The sequence below is a fragment of the Haliotis cracherodii genome, unplaced genomic scaffold (assembly GCF_022045235.1).
Source record: "Haliotis cracherodii isolate W230 unplaced genomic scaffold, xgHalCrac1.p SCAF_8, whole genome shotgun sequence".
In the NCBI taxonomy this organism is placed as follows: Eukaryota; Metazoa; Mollusca; class Gastropoda; order Lepetellida; family Haliotidae; genus Haliotis; species Haliotis cracherodii.
Genome location: NW_027266341.1, coordinates 33,564,958 through 33,578,239, shown reverse-complemented (window position 1 = coordinate 33,578,239; position 13,282 = coordinate 33,564,958). Strand labels below are relative to the sequence as shown.

Here is a 13,282-nt window from a genome sequence, read left to right as displayed (position 1 = left end):
GGTGGTCTAACGCACTCACAACTGCCTGTGACTTTAGCCAAGTCTGACCCATGAAGATCAGAGTTAGAATAGGTCTTCAGCAACCCATGCTTGCCGTAAAAAGCTACTATGCTTGCCGTAAAAAGCTACTATGCTTGTCATAAGAGGCGACTAACGGGATCGGATGGTCAGGCTCGCTGACTTGGTTGATGCATGTCATCGATCCAAACTATATGGATAGATGCATATGATGTCAATCACTGGATTGTCTGGTCCAGACTCGATTATTTACAGACCACCATCATATTTATAGCTTGAATATTGCTGCGTGCAAACAAACAAATAAAAATAAATATTAAAAAGAGCCTGAGTCTTGTAACATTCTGTTCAGTCAAGTAAACACAGCAAATAATAGTTCATATAATAACACTAATGTCTACTGAAAATTATTTTAAGAGCCGTGTACAGGCTAGTGCATATAGCCTGTTCTTCCTGTTGATCCATGTGTTCTGCTATGGAAGACTGTCACGGTAATCACCACCCTGTTCCTGGTTTCAGGTGTAGTGGTATACACAGGTCCCCAGACTAAACTGATGCTCAACTCAACATCAGCACCACTCAAGAGGTCCAATGTGGAGAAACTCACCAACACACAGGTGAGTTGGAGGATTGTCAGGACACTGGAGAGCTCCAGGTGGATCACTTCCTGCTCAGATTTATCTTATAGGGGTCTGTGTTCCCTGATCTAGAGACTAGGGCTGGGACAAGTCCAGACTTACTACCCTGGTACCCACACCCCTATTACCCTACCCTGTACCCGCTGTTGGTCTCTAGAGATAGGTACAAAATGTCCGATTGGGAATAGTTTGACAGCAGCCCGAGCAAACTGTATTTAGATATACATGGAAAACGATCTGGTCATGCATACACTGAAGTTGACTGAAGTTTTATCTTTTTTCAAACATAAATAAGTCAGAGGGAATGCATTCATAGTCATGAAGAAATGCGAACATTAGTGACTTGTGTAACCATGTAGTTATAGTGAATTTTTGTCATGAAACAATATATCACGTGACTAACCATGGGTCCGGGTAGTCCAATGGGTACCAGGGTCCTGCTCAGTACCCTACGCGAGTTACCCATCTCAGCCCTACTAGAGACCATCCCAATCTAGGTCTTTAGGACATTGTTTCATAAATTTTAAACTAGCAGGTTTTGTTTATTAAAATCTAATTTTCAAGATGTTTCTTGTTTCCGATGGTGATGAAATAATCACAGACCAAGCATCCAGATGTTTCTTGTTTCAGATGGTGATGAAATAATCACAGACCGAGCATCCAAATGTTTCTTGTTTCAGATCTTGTTGCTGTTTGTGATTCTGGTGGTGTTATCCCTGATCAGCACAGTTGCCAACACAGTGTGGTCCAACAAACACCGAAACACAGACTGGTACCTGGCCTACCATGGTGAGTTAGTACAGAGACTGGTACCTGGCCTACCATGGTGAGTTAGTACAGAGACTGGTACCTGGCCTACCATGGTGAGTTAGTACAGAGACTGGCACCTGGCCTACCATGGTGAGTTAGTACAGAGACTGGTACCTGGCCTACCATGGTGAGTTAGTACAGAGACTGGTACCTGGCCTACCATGGTGAGTTAGTACAGAGACTGGTACCTGGCCTACCATGGTTAGTAGTCTTACTTGCATCATAATAATGAGTGCTAGGTTATTTTCTAACATTGATTTAATTCGATGAAATATTACTATAAGAATGCACTACCCTTATCACCTAGACAAGGTTCCCTAATGCTACTCGCCTAAAGTTTGGGTTTGTGCATTTAGCTTTGAATGAAGAGAATCTTGTCTATGATCCAGCAGTCCTCTGAGCTCACGCCTCTCTGACACTGCATATTCTATTCCAGAAATGCCGCCCACCAACTTCGGCTACAACCTGCTGACATTTATCATCCTCTACAACAACTTGATCCCCATCAGTCTGCAGGTCACCCTGGAGGTCGTCAAGTTCATCCAGGCCATCTTCATCAACTGGGTAGGTCATCTTCATCAACTGGGTAGGTCCTCACCATTAAAGGGAGGTGGGGTAGGCCATCTTCATCAACTGGGTAGGTCATCTTCAACTGGGTAGGTCCTCACCATTACAGGGAGGTGGGGTAGGTCGTCTTCATCAACTGGATAGGTCATCTTCAACTGGGTAGGTCCTCACCATTAAAGGGAGGTGGGGTAGGCCATCTTCATCAACTGGATAGGTCATCTTCAACTGGGTAGGTCCTCACCATTACAGGGAGGTGGGGTAGGTCATCTTCAACTGGGTAGGTCCTCACCATTAAAGGGAGGTGGGGCAGGCCATCTTCATCAGCTGGGTAGGTCATCTTCAACTGGGTAGGTCCTCACCATTAAAGGGAGGTGGGGTAGGTCATCTTCATCCACTGGGTAGGTTGTCTTCATCAATTGGGTAGGTCCACACTATTACAGGGAGGGGCGGTTGGGTAGCCTAGCGGTTAAAGCGTTCGCTCGTCACGCCGAAGACCCGGGTTCGATTCTCGACATGGGTACAATGTGTAAAGCCCATTTCTGGTGTCCCCCGCCGTGATATTGCTGGAATATTGCTAAAAGCGGCGTAAAACCATATTCAATCACTCATTATTACATGGAGGTGAGGTAGGTCATCTTCATCCACTGGGTAGGTTCATGTTGTTACCGGGAGGCAAGTTTCAGACTACAATTTCTCCATGATGTACTATGTTGTTCTGGATGTATTCCAGGACCGGGATATGTACTACGCTGAGACAGACACCCCCGCCATGGCCCGGACCTCCAACCTGAACGAGGAGCTGGGACAGGTGAGGACATGTTAGAAATAAATATGTGTCTGTGTAGTGCTGTATTCATACAATAAGGCATGACCCTGCCTTTACTAGTGGCCGTTGACAATTTCAAAACAATTGATAGAAAACTTCCTAAGGTTCTTGGCAAGAAGAGGCTCTAAAATGCTCATAATAGCAACCACTGGTTTGTCTGGTATTTTACGGCTGGTGTAATACATCTGTAATAGTGTAGTTTTAACAACAAACACAACATTGCAAAAATATCTCCGGTTACTTCCGGTATGTTGCTTGTCAAACACAGGTGTCAAAATATTTCTTTTCCTCACTATACATCTTAAAAATGTCCTTTACTACAAGTTTAATTTGGTTGAGGTGACAGTGGTGAATAACACAAGTACATAATATGTTTAATATAATACTCAACATTTTGCCAAGGACAAAAATAGTCATCTTTAGTCAAGGGTATGGTCCTTAGCAAACGTTGAGCAGTATGGAATATGTTTGTGGAGTCTGCATTGTGTTTTACAAGTGTCTCTGCTGCAGGTGAAGTACATCTTCTCAGACAAGACCGGCACTCTGACTAAGAATGTCATGGAATTCCGGAAGTGTAGCATAGCTGGCATAGCTTACGGGTGAGTGGATCCAGTGGGAGGACGTGGAATACCTCTTGGAGGGAGACCTTCAGGCTGCTTGCGATTGGGGAAACATCATATTCACCAGTACCCAACGCTTGTCATCGAGGTCGGCATGATGAGTGGAGACAATGAATGATCTGTCTGCGTGTCATCGAGGTCGGCATGACGATGAGTGGACACAATGTGTGATGTGTCATCAAGGTCGGCATGACGATGAGTGGACACAATGTATGATCTGTCTGTGTGTCTTCAAGGTTGGCATGACGATGAGTGGACACAATGTGTGATGTGTCATCAAGGTCGGCATGACGATGAGTGGACACAATGTGTGATCTGTCTGTGTGTCATCGAAGTTGGCATGACGATGAGTGGACACTATGTGTGATGTGTCATCAAGGTCGGCATGACAATGAATGGACACAATGTATGATCTGTCTGTGTGTCTTCAAGGTTGGCATGACGATGAGTGGACACAATGTGTGATCTGTGTGTGTCATCAAAGTTGGCATGACGATGAGTGGACACAATGTATGATATCTGTGTGTCATCAAGGTCGACATGGCGATGAGTGGACACGATGTGTGATCTGTCTTTGTGTCATCAAGGTCGGCATGACAATAAGTGGACACAATGTGTGATCTGTCTGTGTCATCAAGGTCGGCATGACGATGACTGGACACGATGTGTGATCTGTCTGTGTGTCATCAAGGTTGGCATGTCGATGAGTGGACACAATGCGTGATGAGTCTGATTGCATCATTGCAAGCATTGTAGCTGGTACTTGATTACTTACAGACTGCCTTGATATAGATGGCCTCGTACCAACACAGTTGTTGTACAATGATATAATGTAATAATGCATTTTTCCTGATGAAAATCATCATCTGAATATCCCTTGACTTGCCTCAGCACCTGAATGTATGTCTGTTTGTCCTGCAGGAATAATGATGAAAGCATCCACAAGTTTGATGATGAATCTCTCATGGAGAATCTCAAGTCCAACCATGTAAGTACATCACCAACATTTATCATCCAAAACTGGCTTCAGCAGGACATATTGTAAACATTAAAGTGCATCACAATGCATTGCAGACCATTGTGACATGATGGTTACTTCATCACAATCTCTAATCTCGACTGAAGCTGGTTGGCTGTACTGCATGACACTGGAAACTGCTATTTACAAACTGAAAAGGTTGGAAGAATGACTTGGGATGATAAATAGACTCTTGCCCTCATGTGTTCCAAGCTCAAAGATATATCAAGACTCTTAGACAAAAGTACAAATATTGTCCTCAAGCCTAGCATTTTTATGCTGCTATCAACTCGCCTTGATATATTTAATCTTGGAAGATACTCAGATGAGATTCTCTGTATCGTCTCTGAAATGAAAAAAAATGAGATTTATTTTGTAAAATTGACTTTAAAAGGAACCCAAAAAATCCTTACTTGCCTATGTAGTATAGGTTCCTTTGGGGTTGTGATAGTGTTTTTACCACATCATACCACTGCTTAGGGGTCTCAGCAAAGTGATCAACTATATCGCAGATTTAATACTTCAATATGGACTGTCAAGCCACCATGCCACAAGATGAGGCGACCATCAGATGATAATGAATAGAGGTTTTATATGTCATCAGTGACAGAGTGTTGTAATGATTCACATTGCAAATCAGTGTGTCAGCTTTTGAAATTCTAAAATTCATGCTTGTCCACCAGCACAAGACTACTAAATTGTACTGAGGACTTGAAGCATTGAAGGGCAATAACTCTGAACCCATTCTCATCAGTGCTTCAGTCCTGCTACAAACTGACTATGTAAACATAGTGAACATTTTTGTCTTGTTCAAGCCGGACAAGCTACAAACTCGGAGGATGACTGAAGTAAGGCTTACATTAGTCCTCTGGACTAGTCTCGGAAACAAAACAATTCTAAAACTGTTGGGGGCGGTCGGGTAGCCTTGTGGTTAAGGCGTTAGCTCGTGACGCCGAAGCCCCGGGTTCGATTCCCGACATGGGTACAATGTGTAAAGCCCATTTCTGGTGTCCTCCACCGTGATATTGCTGAAATATTGCTAAAAGCGGCATAAAACCATATTCACTCACTCACTCTAAAGTTGTTGACTTAGTTGCATGGGTTATCTCCCCTGCAGGTGACATCATCAACAATTCAGGACTTCCTGACCCTCCTGGCGGTGTGCCATACCGTGGTGCCGGAACGCATGCTGGACCTGAACGAGATCTCCTACCAGGCTTCCTCTCCAGGTGGGTGCGGTCAGTCGACGACCTGCGACGTGGGGCGTGATGTGATTGGGCCTAAGATGAACATGGGCACACAGAAGCTTCCTTTCATTATGGGTTTAGATTGTGAAGAAATGAGAGAATATTTCAAGCACTGATACAGCTGCTTTGGGAATTGAATTGGTGATTTGGCAATTTACATTGAGTAATACTGTAATTTTTAATTTCACAAAATGGGTTAGAGATCACCTGTAAAATTCACAATTATAAATGCTTAGATTGTTTTAAATAAACGGCGGGTGAGAGGGTGCATGTGTTAGTGTTCATACCTCCTGAACAACGTTATCTCAGTAATTTTGTTCCACTGGAACCAATTTTACCAGACATTTTACCAGAGAACATATTTACTAGTTAAATCTATTAATGCCGAGACTTGTGTTTTGGTTAAACTCATAATATTTTACATGTGCACACCTGCCCCCATAAGTTTTGACCATGGATGTAGACCTGTCAGAGAACACTGAGAATGTGGGCAGAAGTAATGACAATATAGGGGGAGGGATATAGGTAGGGGAGTGTACACCCCAGTTCTGGACCACCGTATGATGTCAGGATGTTATCACTACAGCATAGTCTGATTTGTTTGATTGTTGTTTGACGCCACACCCAGCCATTATTCCAGTTATATGATGGTGATCTGTAAATAGTTGAGTCTGGAACAGACAATCCAGTGATTGACATATACATTGATCTCCACAAATGGGATATGATGACATGCATCAACCAAGTCAGTGAGCCTGACCACCTGATCTGGTTAGCTGGCTCTTATGACAAGCATGGGTTGCTGAAGACCATTCGAACCCGGATCTTCTTTGGTTGCAAATTTTGAACCAGATCGTCGCCTTAAGTGGGATCTGTGGATCCCAGAAAAAGGATGTCATCGTCAACGCGAATGGAATGCGTACATGTATGTTTTTTTCATGCTTGTGATAAGAGGACCTGAGGCTTTTGAAAAAATAGGGCTTCACTTTAGAGATCTGGATATTATCAGTGGTAAGACAGTGCTTGAGGTAGATGCTGGAACTCAACATTAATTGCTATGCTTGCAGATGAAGCTGCTTTGGTAAAGGCTGCACGAAAATTTGGCTTTGTCTTCACGACCCGGACGCCCCAAACTGTGTCTATAGAGGTGGTAAGTCTTCTGGCTCTGTACTGGCGACGTAGGGCAACATTTGGTGCCTAGTTGACGTGTGTGGGATGTATGCTAGGCTCATAGGAATATGGTTGTTTAATATGTGAGTAGCAAGTAGGGATTTTTGAATTTGTAGTTAAAATATGAGTTACATTTTCAACCAGGACCTGAGTGTCGTGTTTTAACTAACTTATGAACCGTGATGAAATTTAATCGGGAGCCCTGAGCTACAAGTGACACTCACACTATGGCAGTGTGCATTACTCATTAGATTACTGCTCCATGTTAGAGAGGTTGGTCTGTGGATTAAGGTCATCTACCCAAGGCAAGGGAGTTAAAATCCAGTTTCCAGCCTTGCCGAACTAGGCTGGAATTATGGACTAACAAGTGTATGCATAGACCGATCAAAATTGTGTAGCGAAACCACAACCCGTTTGTAAACTGATGTGCAGATTTTGGTTGCTTGGAGGATTTGTCAAAGCATGTGCAACTTAGCGTCAACAGATATTTTCCAAATCTTTTCATGTTTTTAATCATGGTACTCACATGATTTGATGCACTTCGCGAAGTAAGACCTGTTTTATTACAATACAGATCTTGCTTATCGATCAAATCGTCGGACATGGCTCATATTCAGGATTGTTTTTCTTTCTGTTTCAGTTTGGTAAAGTGGAAACCTATGAAATACTCAATGTTTTAGAATTTACAAGGTGAGTCTAACGTTTGTGGAATTATGGAAGTCTAACAGCAGTACATCAGACTATGAATAATTTTTTCTACCATGACACTGAAGAATGCTTGATTCTGATTGGTTAGAATGAGGTATGAAATTAGCACTCAGTTCTAAATAAAAAATAATAGGTATCAAATCTACTGTGAGACAACCTAAGATTTCAAAATTTATTAGGTCTATCACCTAAATGACCACACTGTGAAAGCATGTGTGTAAATGCCTCCATGGTGTAGTGGATAGAGTGTTAGCCTGGAGAAACAAAACCAGTGGTTCAGTCCCCTGGCTGCATCATACCCAAACACATTGAAAGATGGTACTTGTTGTTACCCTTACCCTTCCTGGCACCTCACCTCACCATATACATGGACATGAGGTAGTATCTGACTACAATATGAAAGCAGGAGGCTGATGCCTGTTTCATCCTTGCATGAACACCTGCATGTTTCTGTGTTTCAGTGAGAGGAAGAGGATGTCCGTGGTTGTGAAGCGTCCTGACGGTCTCATACAACTGTACTGCAAGGGGGCGGTAAGTGCAGGACATTTCCCATAGATTATAGCCCTTTCACCAACCAAGTAAAGCATTATTTATTTATTTCCTGTTTTTGAGATACTTTGGTTTCACACCGAACCAGTGGTAGAAACTAACATTTTTAGTCCACTAGTCCTTATAATGATAACATATAGCAAAACCCTAAAAAAGTACAAATTTCAACTAGTCCTATTAATCCCTTAATTATTAGGCAGTTTGTTAAAGACTAGAGACTAGTGCCAATTTCTAATGCTGCGAACGGTTGTTTTTTTAAAAGGTTGTTAATGATCTTTTAGCGGTATGATCGGTCAAAGAGTAACTTCCCATGTCAACCTTTATTTATCAGTGAAATTTGTGTGCAGTGTCAAGAAGATCCATAAACTCAGTCCCAGGCAAGGCAAACATTTGCCATCTAGGTGCTATTGCAGCTCTGACAGCAGAAGCCATCACTTCATCACCAACATTTTCTGTTTCTTCATCAAGACCAAAAAATATATTTAAGTCCCCCAATGTGAGAATTTTCAACTGAAAAAGATGTGTAATGGTTGCCACAAGTACACCAGCTATGGAGCCCTTTCCACAAAGGGATCTCAGCACTATAATTTAAGGCAATCGTAACGTCTTTACTCTAGCATAGCCTTGGATAGTCATAGCACTGAGATCATTTTGTGGAGCTGGGCCTGGACTGATTGGGTGTCATGGTAGAGTGACTGTCTGGATTGTTGCTCTGGTCGGTGTGGTCCGGTCATGATTCTGTGCAGCAACACTGACTACGGAAGCAATACTCACTAACTCACTCTTTTCCAGGACACTGTGATCTACGACCGACTGGACGAGACTCAGTTGTACAGGGACATCACTCTGCAACATCTGGAGGAGTTCGCAACTATAGGTAGTTGTTAGGCATATACTAGCATGTATTACTATTTGGTAGTTGTTAGGCATATACTAGCATGTATTACTATTTGGTAGTTGTTAGGCATATACTTAGTATAACTGTTTGGTAGTTGTTAGGCATATACTTAGTATAACTGTTTGGTAGTTGTTAGGCATATACTTAGTATAACTGTTTGGTAGTTGTTAGGCATATACTTAGTATACCGTATATGACCGCGGATAAGCCGACCCCGTAGATAAGCCGAGGTGCTAACTTGACCATTGAAATACGAGAGAAAATGATATGACCCGCAGATAAGCCGAACCAGGAATTGAAAGGCAAATAACACTGTGAAGTCGGACTGCAAGACATGTGCCGATACTCACAGATATTCAAAAATATAAGATGAAAAACGTTTTAATTATATTGAAAAAGTCATTATTATTTCTAATAAAGATTTAACAAACCAGTCATCCACTTTCATAATGTGGGAAGCTGTTTCTCGTGGGTTTTTTTAATCTCATAATGATCGTTATATGTTGCCATCAACAACAAGCGCCATTTTGTGAATCGGTGTATATAGAATTACGAACCCGTGAGAAAATATATCAGCTAGAGCGAAGACTCGCAGTTTGAATTCAGCATCGTAAGCATGGCGTTTTCGTATGTTTGGTAGTTGTTAGGCATATACTTAGTATAACTGTTTGGTAGTTGTTAGGCATATACTTAGTATTTCTATTTGGTAGTTGTTAGGTATATGCTAGCATGTATTTCTATTTGGTTGTTGGTAGGCATATACAAGCATGTATTTATAGTTGGTAGTTGGTAGGCATATACTAGCATGTATTTCTAGTTAGTAGTTGTTAGGTATATACTAGCATGTATTTCTATTTGGTAGTTGTTAGGTATATACTAGCATGTATTTCTATTTGGTAGTTGTTAGGCATATATTAGCATGTATTTCTAGTTAGTAGTTGTTAGGTATAAACTAGCATGTATTTCTAGTTGGTAGTTGTTTGGTATATACTAGCGTGTATTTATAGTTGGTAGTTGGTAGGCATATACAAGCGTGTATTACTATTTGGTAGTTGTTAGCCACATACGAGCATGTATTAGTATTTGGTAGTTGTTAGGCATATACCAGCAAGTATTTCTATGTAGAAGTTGTTAGGCATAAATCAGCATTTATTTCCATTCTGGGACAGTGGGGTAGGTCAGTCATGATTGCGTTTGCTTGTAATACTCATGGTAGAAGTTTGATTCCCATATGAATGCAATATTGAAGCCTATTATCATGTTGTTGTTGGTAAAACATATCACAAGCTTCATGATACAGTAATTCCCAGAAAAAAACACTTATGTCTTGAAGAAAAAGATGACATTATTTCAAAGTTTTTGTTTGTGATTATTGATAGTTTGCAGACATTTTCTCTTACTTACTTGTGACTGTTGTAGGTTTGCGGACGCTGTGTATAGCGACGGCGGACATCTCGGAGGACTTCTACGAGGAGTGGAAGCACACCTTCTACAAGGCCAGCACGTCCATCCAGAACCGGGAGAAGAAGCTGGAGGAAGCAGCAGAGCTTATTGAGAGGGTAAAGCACTTCAGTACCTTCCTATTTCTATCAGAAGGCTGTGTTGAGTTGCCTCCCTTAGGCCCACCAGGATCCCGTGTGCGTGGATTTGAATCACAAATTCACCCTGATTATGATTCTTTCATATGTAATTCATCTAAGGCTCAGTATTTCGTGGTACAGAGTTGCACCCTTAAGAATACCAGGAACCTATGATGTGGGTGACCCCTGGGTCACCTCAGTTATGTTTCAAGGTTTGTCACCAAAGTGGTAAACATCTAAGACCTGCATCACTTCAGTCTTTCCTCCCACATTAAGCTGTGACATGCTGAAATCTGCACAAAGAGGCATCAAACCTATCACTCCTGCCGTCTGTGTGAGGATGTTTTTTTGTTAAACAATTCAAATCTATGGTCATGCATGTTCAAATAATGTGTCCTGCAGTCAGTATCTTCTTGTTGTCAAGATTACCAAGGGGAGATAATTGTGTAATTAGTTTGACCAGTGGCTAATGTCCCACCATTGATTTTGCAGAACCTGAAGCTTCTAGGTGCAACAGCTATTGAAGATAAACTACAAGATGTAAGTGGCTCCTTACTTTCCACGGTTTGTCTCAGGATATCTGTTGGTAAGCTCAGTGAGCATTAACTTTTTTAATGGAATCTGGTGAAACTTCTCCTCCTCCTTCCTTTTCTTCTTCATTTCACCTCCTGTTCTCCTCCTCTCATCCTATCCTTCTCTCCACTCCTCATTCTGTCCTCTCATCATCCTATATTTATCTCTTTCTCTCATTGTCTATTCATCCAATCTTTCTCTCCTTATTGTCCTCTCATCATCCTATCCTCCTCCTATCCTTCTCTCCTCTCCTTATCTCATCCACTTCTCTTCTCTCCTCATCCATATTTTTCTTCTCCTCTCCTTCAGATCCCTTTTCTTCTTCTCTTCCCACTCATCATCCTTCCTTTCTCCTCATTCTTCTTCTCTTCCTCCATCTTTTTCTTCTTCTCCTGTCATCATCCTATCCTTCTCTCCACTCCTCATTCTGTCCTCTCATCATCCTATATTTATCTCTTTCTCTCATTGTCTTCATCCAATCTTTCTCTCCTCTCATCATCCTATCCTCCTCCTATCCTCATCTCATCAACTTTTCTTCTCTCCTCATCCCTATTTTTCTTCTCCTCTCCTTCAGATCCCTTTTCTTCTTCTCTTCCCACTCATCATCCTTCCTTTCTCCTCATTCTTCTTCTCTTCCTCCATCTTTTTCTTCTTCTCCTCATTGTCATACTCTCCATCTCCTCCTTCTTAGTAGTAGTAGTAGTAGTAGTAGTAGTAGTAGTAGTTAAGGTTCCACTGTGTGTTACAGTTGTCATTGACTCTTTGCTTGTAGGGCGTTCCGGAGACTATAGACACACTGAGTAAGGCGGACATCAAAATCTGGGTTCTGACAGGAGACAAGCAAGAAACCGCCATTAATATTGGTATGTACAAACCTGCTAAAGGCATGAATGGATTATTCATAATAGGTGCCTGAAAACATGCCATGTAAAGTTCTACTCAGCAATGCATGACTGAATAGCAGAACTAACTTGTATCTGCTTGTGTTCGAGTTGGGATACAAGGCAGGCCAAATTGTTTTGAAATAGAAGGTGGCGTGATTGACATTCAACAAGGTCATACATTGTGGCCTGTGTCATTTATTACAGGGGAAGGGGTTGGGGATGATGTGTGTCTGTGTCTGTGTGTGTCTGTGTGTGTTGTCAGAGGTTTTTGATGCACTAGTGTACTGATAATAATTTGTAGCATGTAAATTATGGATAAAAAAACAAATAGCAGGAACACATTTAAGAAGACTCTGGGATTGATGCACATTGTGTGCTGTAGTCATGTTCAGCAAGCTAATTTTGGCTTTACATTACTTGTGTGTAATTGTTTTGTTTTGTGTGTATTTGTTTTGTTGTATATTTGTATTGTGGTACATGTGTTTGGCTGTGTTTCAGGGTACTCGTGTAAGCTGCTGACGCAGAGCCTGGAGCTGATGATAATCAATGAACATAGTCTAGATGTAAGTCTACCTGGAGACATAAATTGTGATATCCTAGTGGTATTGATTTGAGTAGTTCACGTTGTCTAAACATTCACTCTTTTAAAATCATACAGTTGAAAAAAGTCTGAATCATCGATTTGTTTGATAGGCATTTGACGAATTACAAAGTAGACACAATTTATGGATAACAACTTCTTTTATGACTGTAAAGGTGACATTTCGGTATAGATCCTTTTACTGTTGTCAAGCAAGGCTGGCAACAGTATAAGGATCTAAACTGAAACATCGCCTTTACAGTAATTAAAGAAGTCGTTATCCATAAACTGTGTCTACTTTGTCTTCAGCATCACTTTGGGCATTCCTACGACATGACATGTAGGCTGACATGCCTTTATTAACAGACATAACCAAACTTACTCATCTAAAAAAAGCTTTGTCAACCAACATTTTATTTTTTTAGTCATTTGTTTTGTGAGAATTAGTGTTCAGCTCAGCTGTCTAGACATAAGTACAATTATCATTTCTATTAGAAACTTCTAGATATCTGATTAGCTGGCTGGTTATTTGGACATCATAACAGACATTTGGATGTGGTGTTGCCTGCTTCTCATATCAGAACATTATTATTCAT

The 13,282-nt window shown here is 41.4% G+C and overlaps 1 protein-coding gene across 7 annotated transcripts in view; it reads left to right on the top strand.

Annotated features, from left to right (window-relative positions):
- The window catches only part of LOC139450011 (phospholipid-transporting ATPase IA-like), a 125,103-nt gene that overhangs the window by 76,115 nt on the left and 35,706 nt on the right, over positions 1-13,282 (top strand). For all 7 annotated transcript variants that reach the window (XM_071231629.1, XM_071231626.1, XM_071231627.1 and 4 more), the window contains exons 10-24: positions 538-635; positions 1,337-1,445; positions 1,903-2,030; positions 2,764-2,841; positions 3,370-3,458; positions 4,401-4,467; positions 5,615-5,726; positions 6,812-6,894; positions 7,555-7,604; positions 8,084-8,153; positions 8,964-9,048; positions 10,489-10,628; positions 11,142-11,189; positions 11,995-12,085; positions 12,605-12,669. In XM_071231629.1, coding sequence (XP_071087730.1) covers positions 538-635; positions 1,337-1,445; positions 1,903-2,030; positions 2,764-2,841; positions 3,370-3,458; positions 4,401-4,467; positions 5,615-5,726; positions 6,812-6,894; positions 7,555-7,604; positions 8,084-8,153; positions 8,964-9,048; positions 10,489-10,628; positions 11,142-11,189; positions 11,995-12,085; positions 12,605-12,669 — 1,313 coding nt within the window. The remainder of the gene's footprint in view (positions 1-537; positions 636-1,336; positions 1,446-1,902; positions 2,031-2,763; positions 2,842-3,369; positions 3,459-4,400; positions 4,468-5,614; positions 5,727-6,811; positions 6,895-7,554; positions 7,605-8,083; positions 8,154-8,963; positions 9,049-10,488; positions 10,629-11,141; positions 11,190-11,994; positions 12,086-12,604; positions 12,670-13,282) is intronic.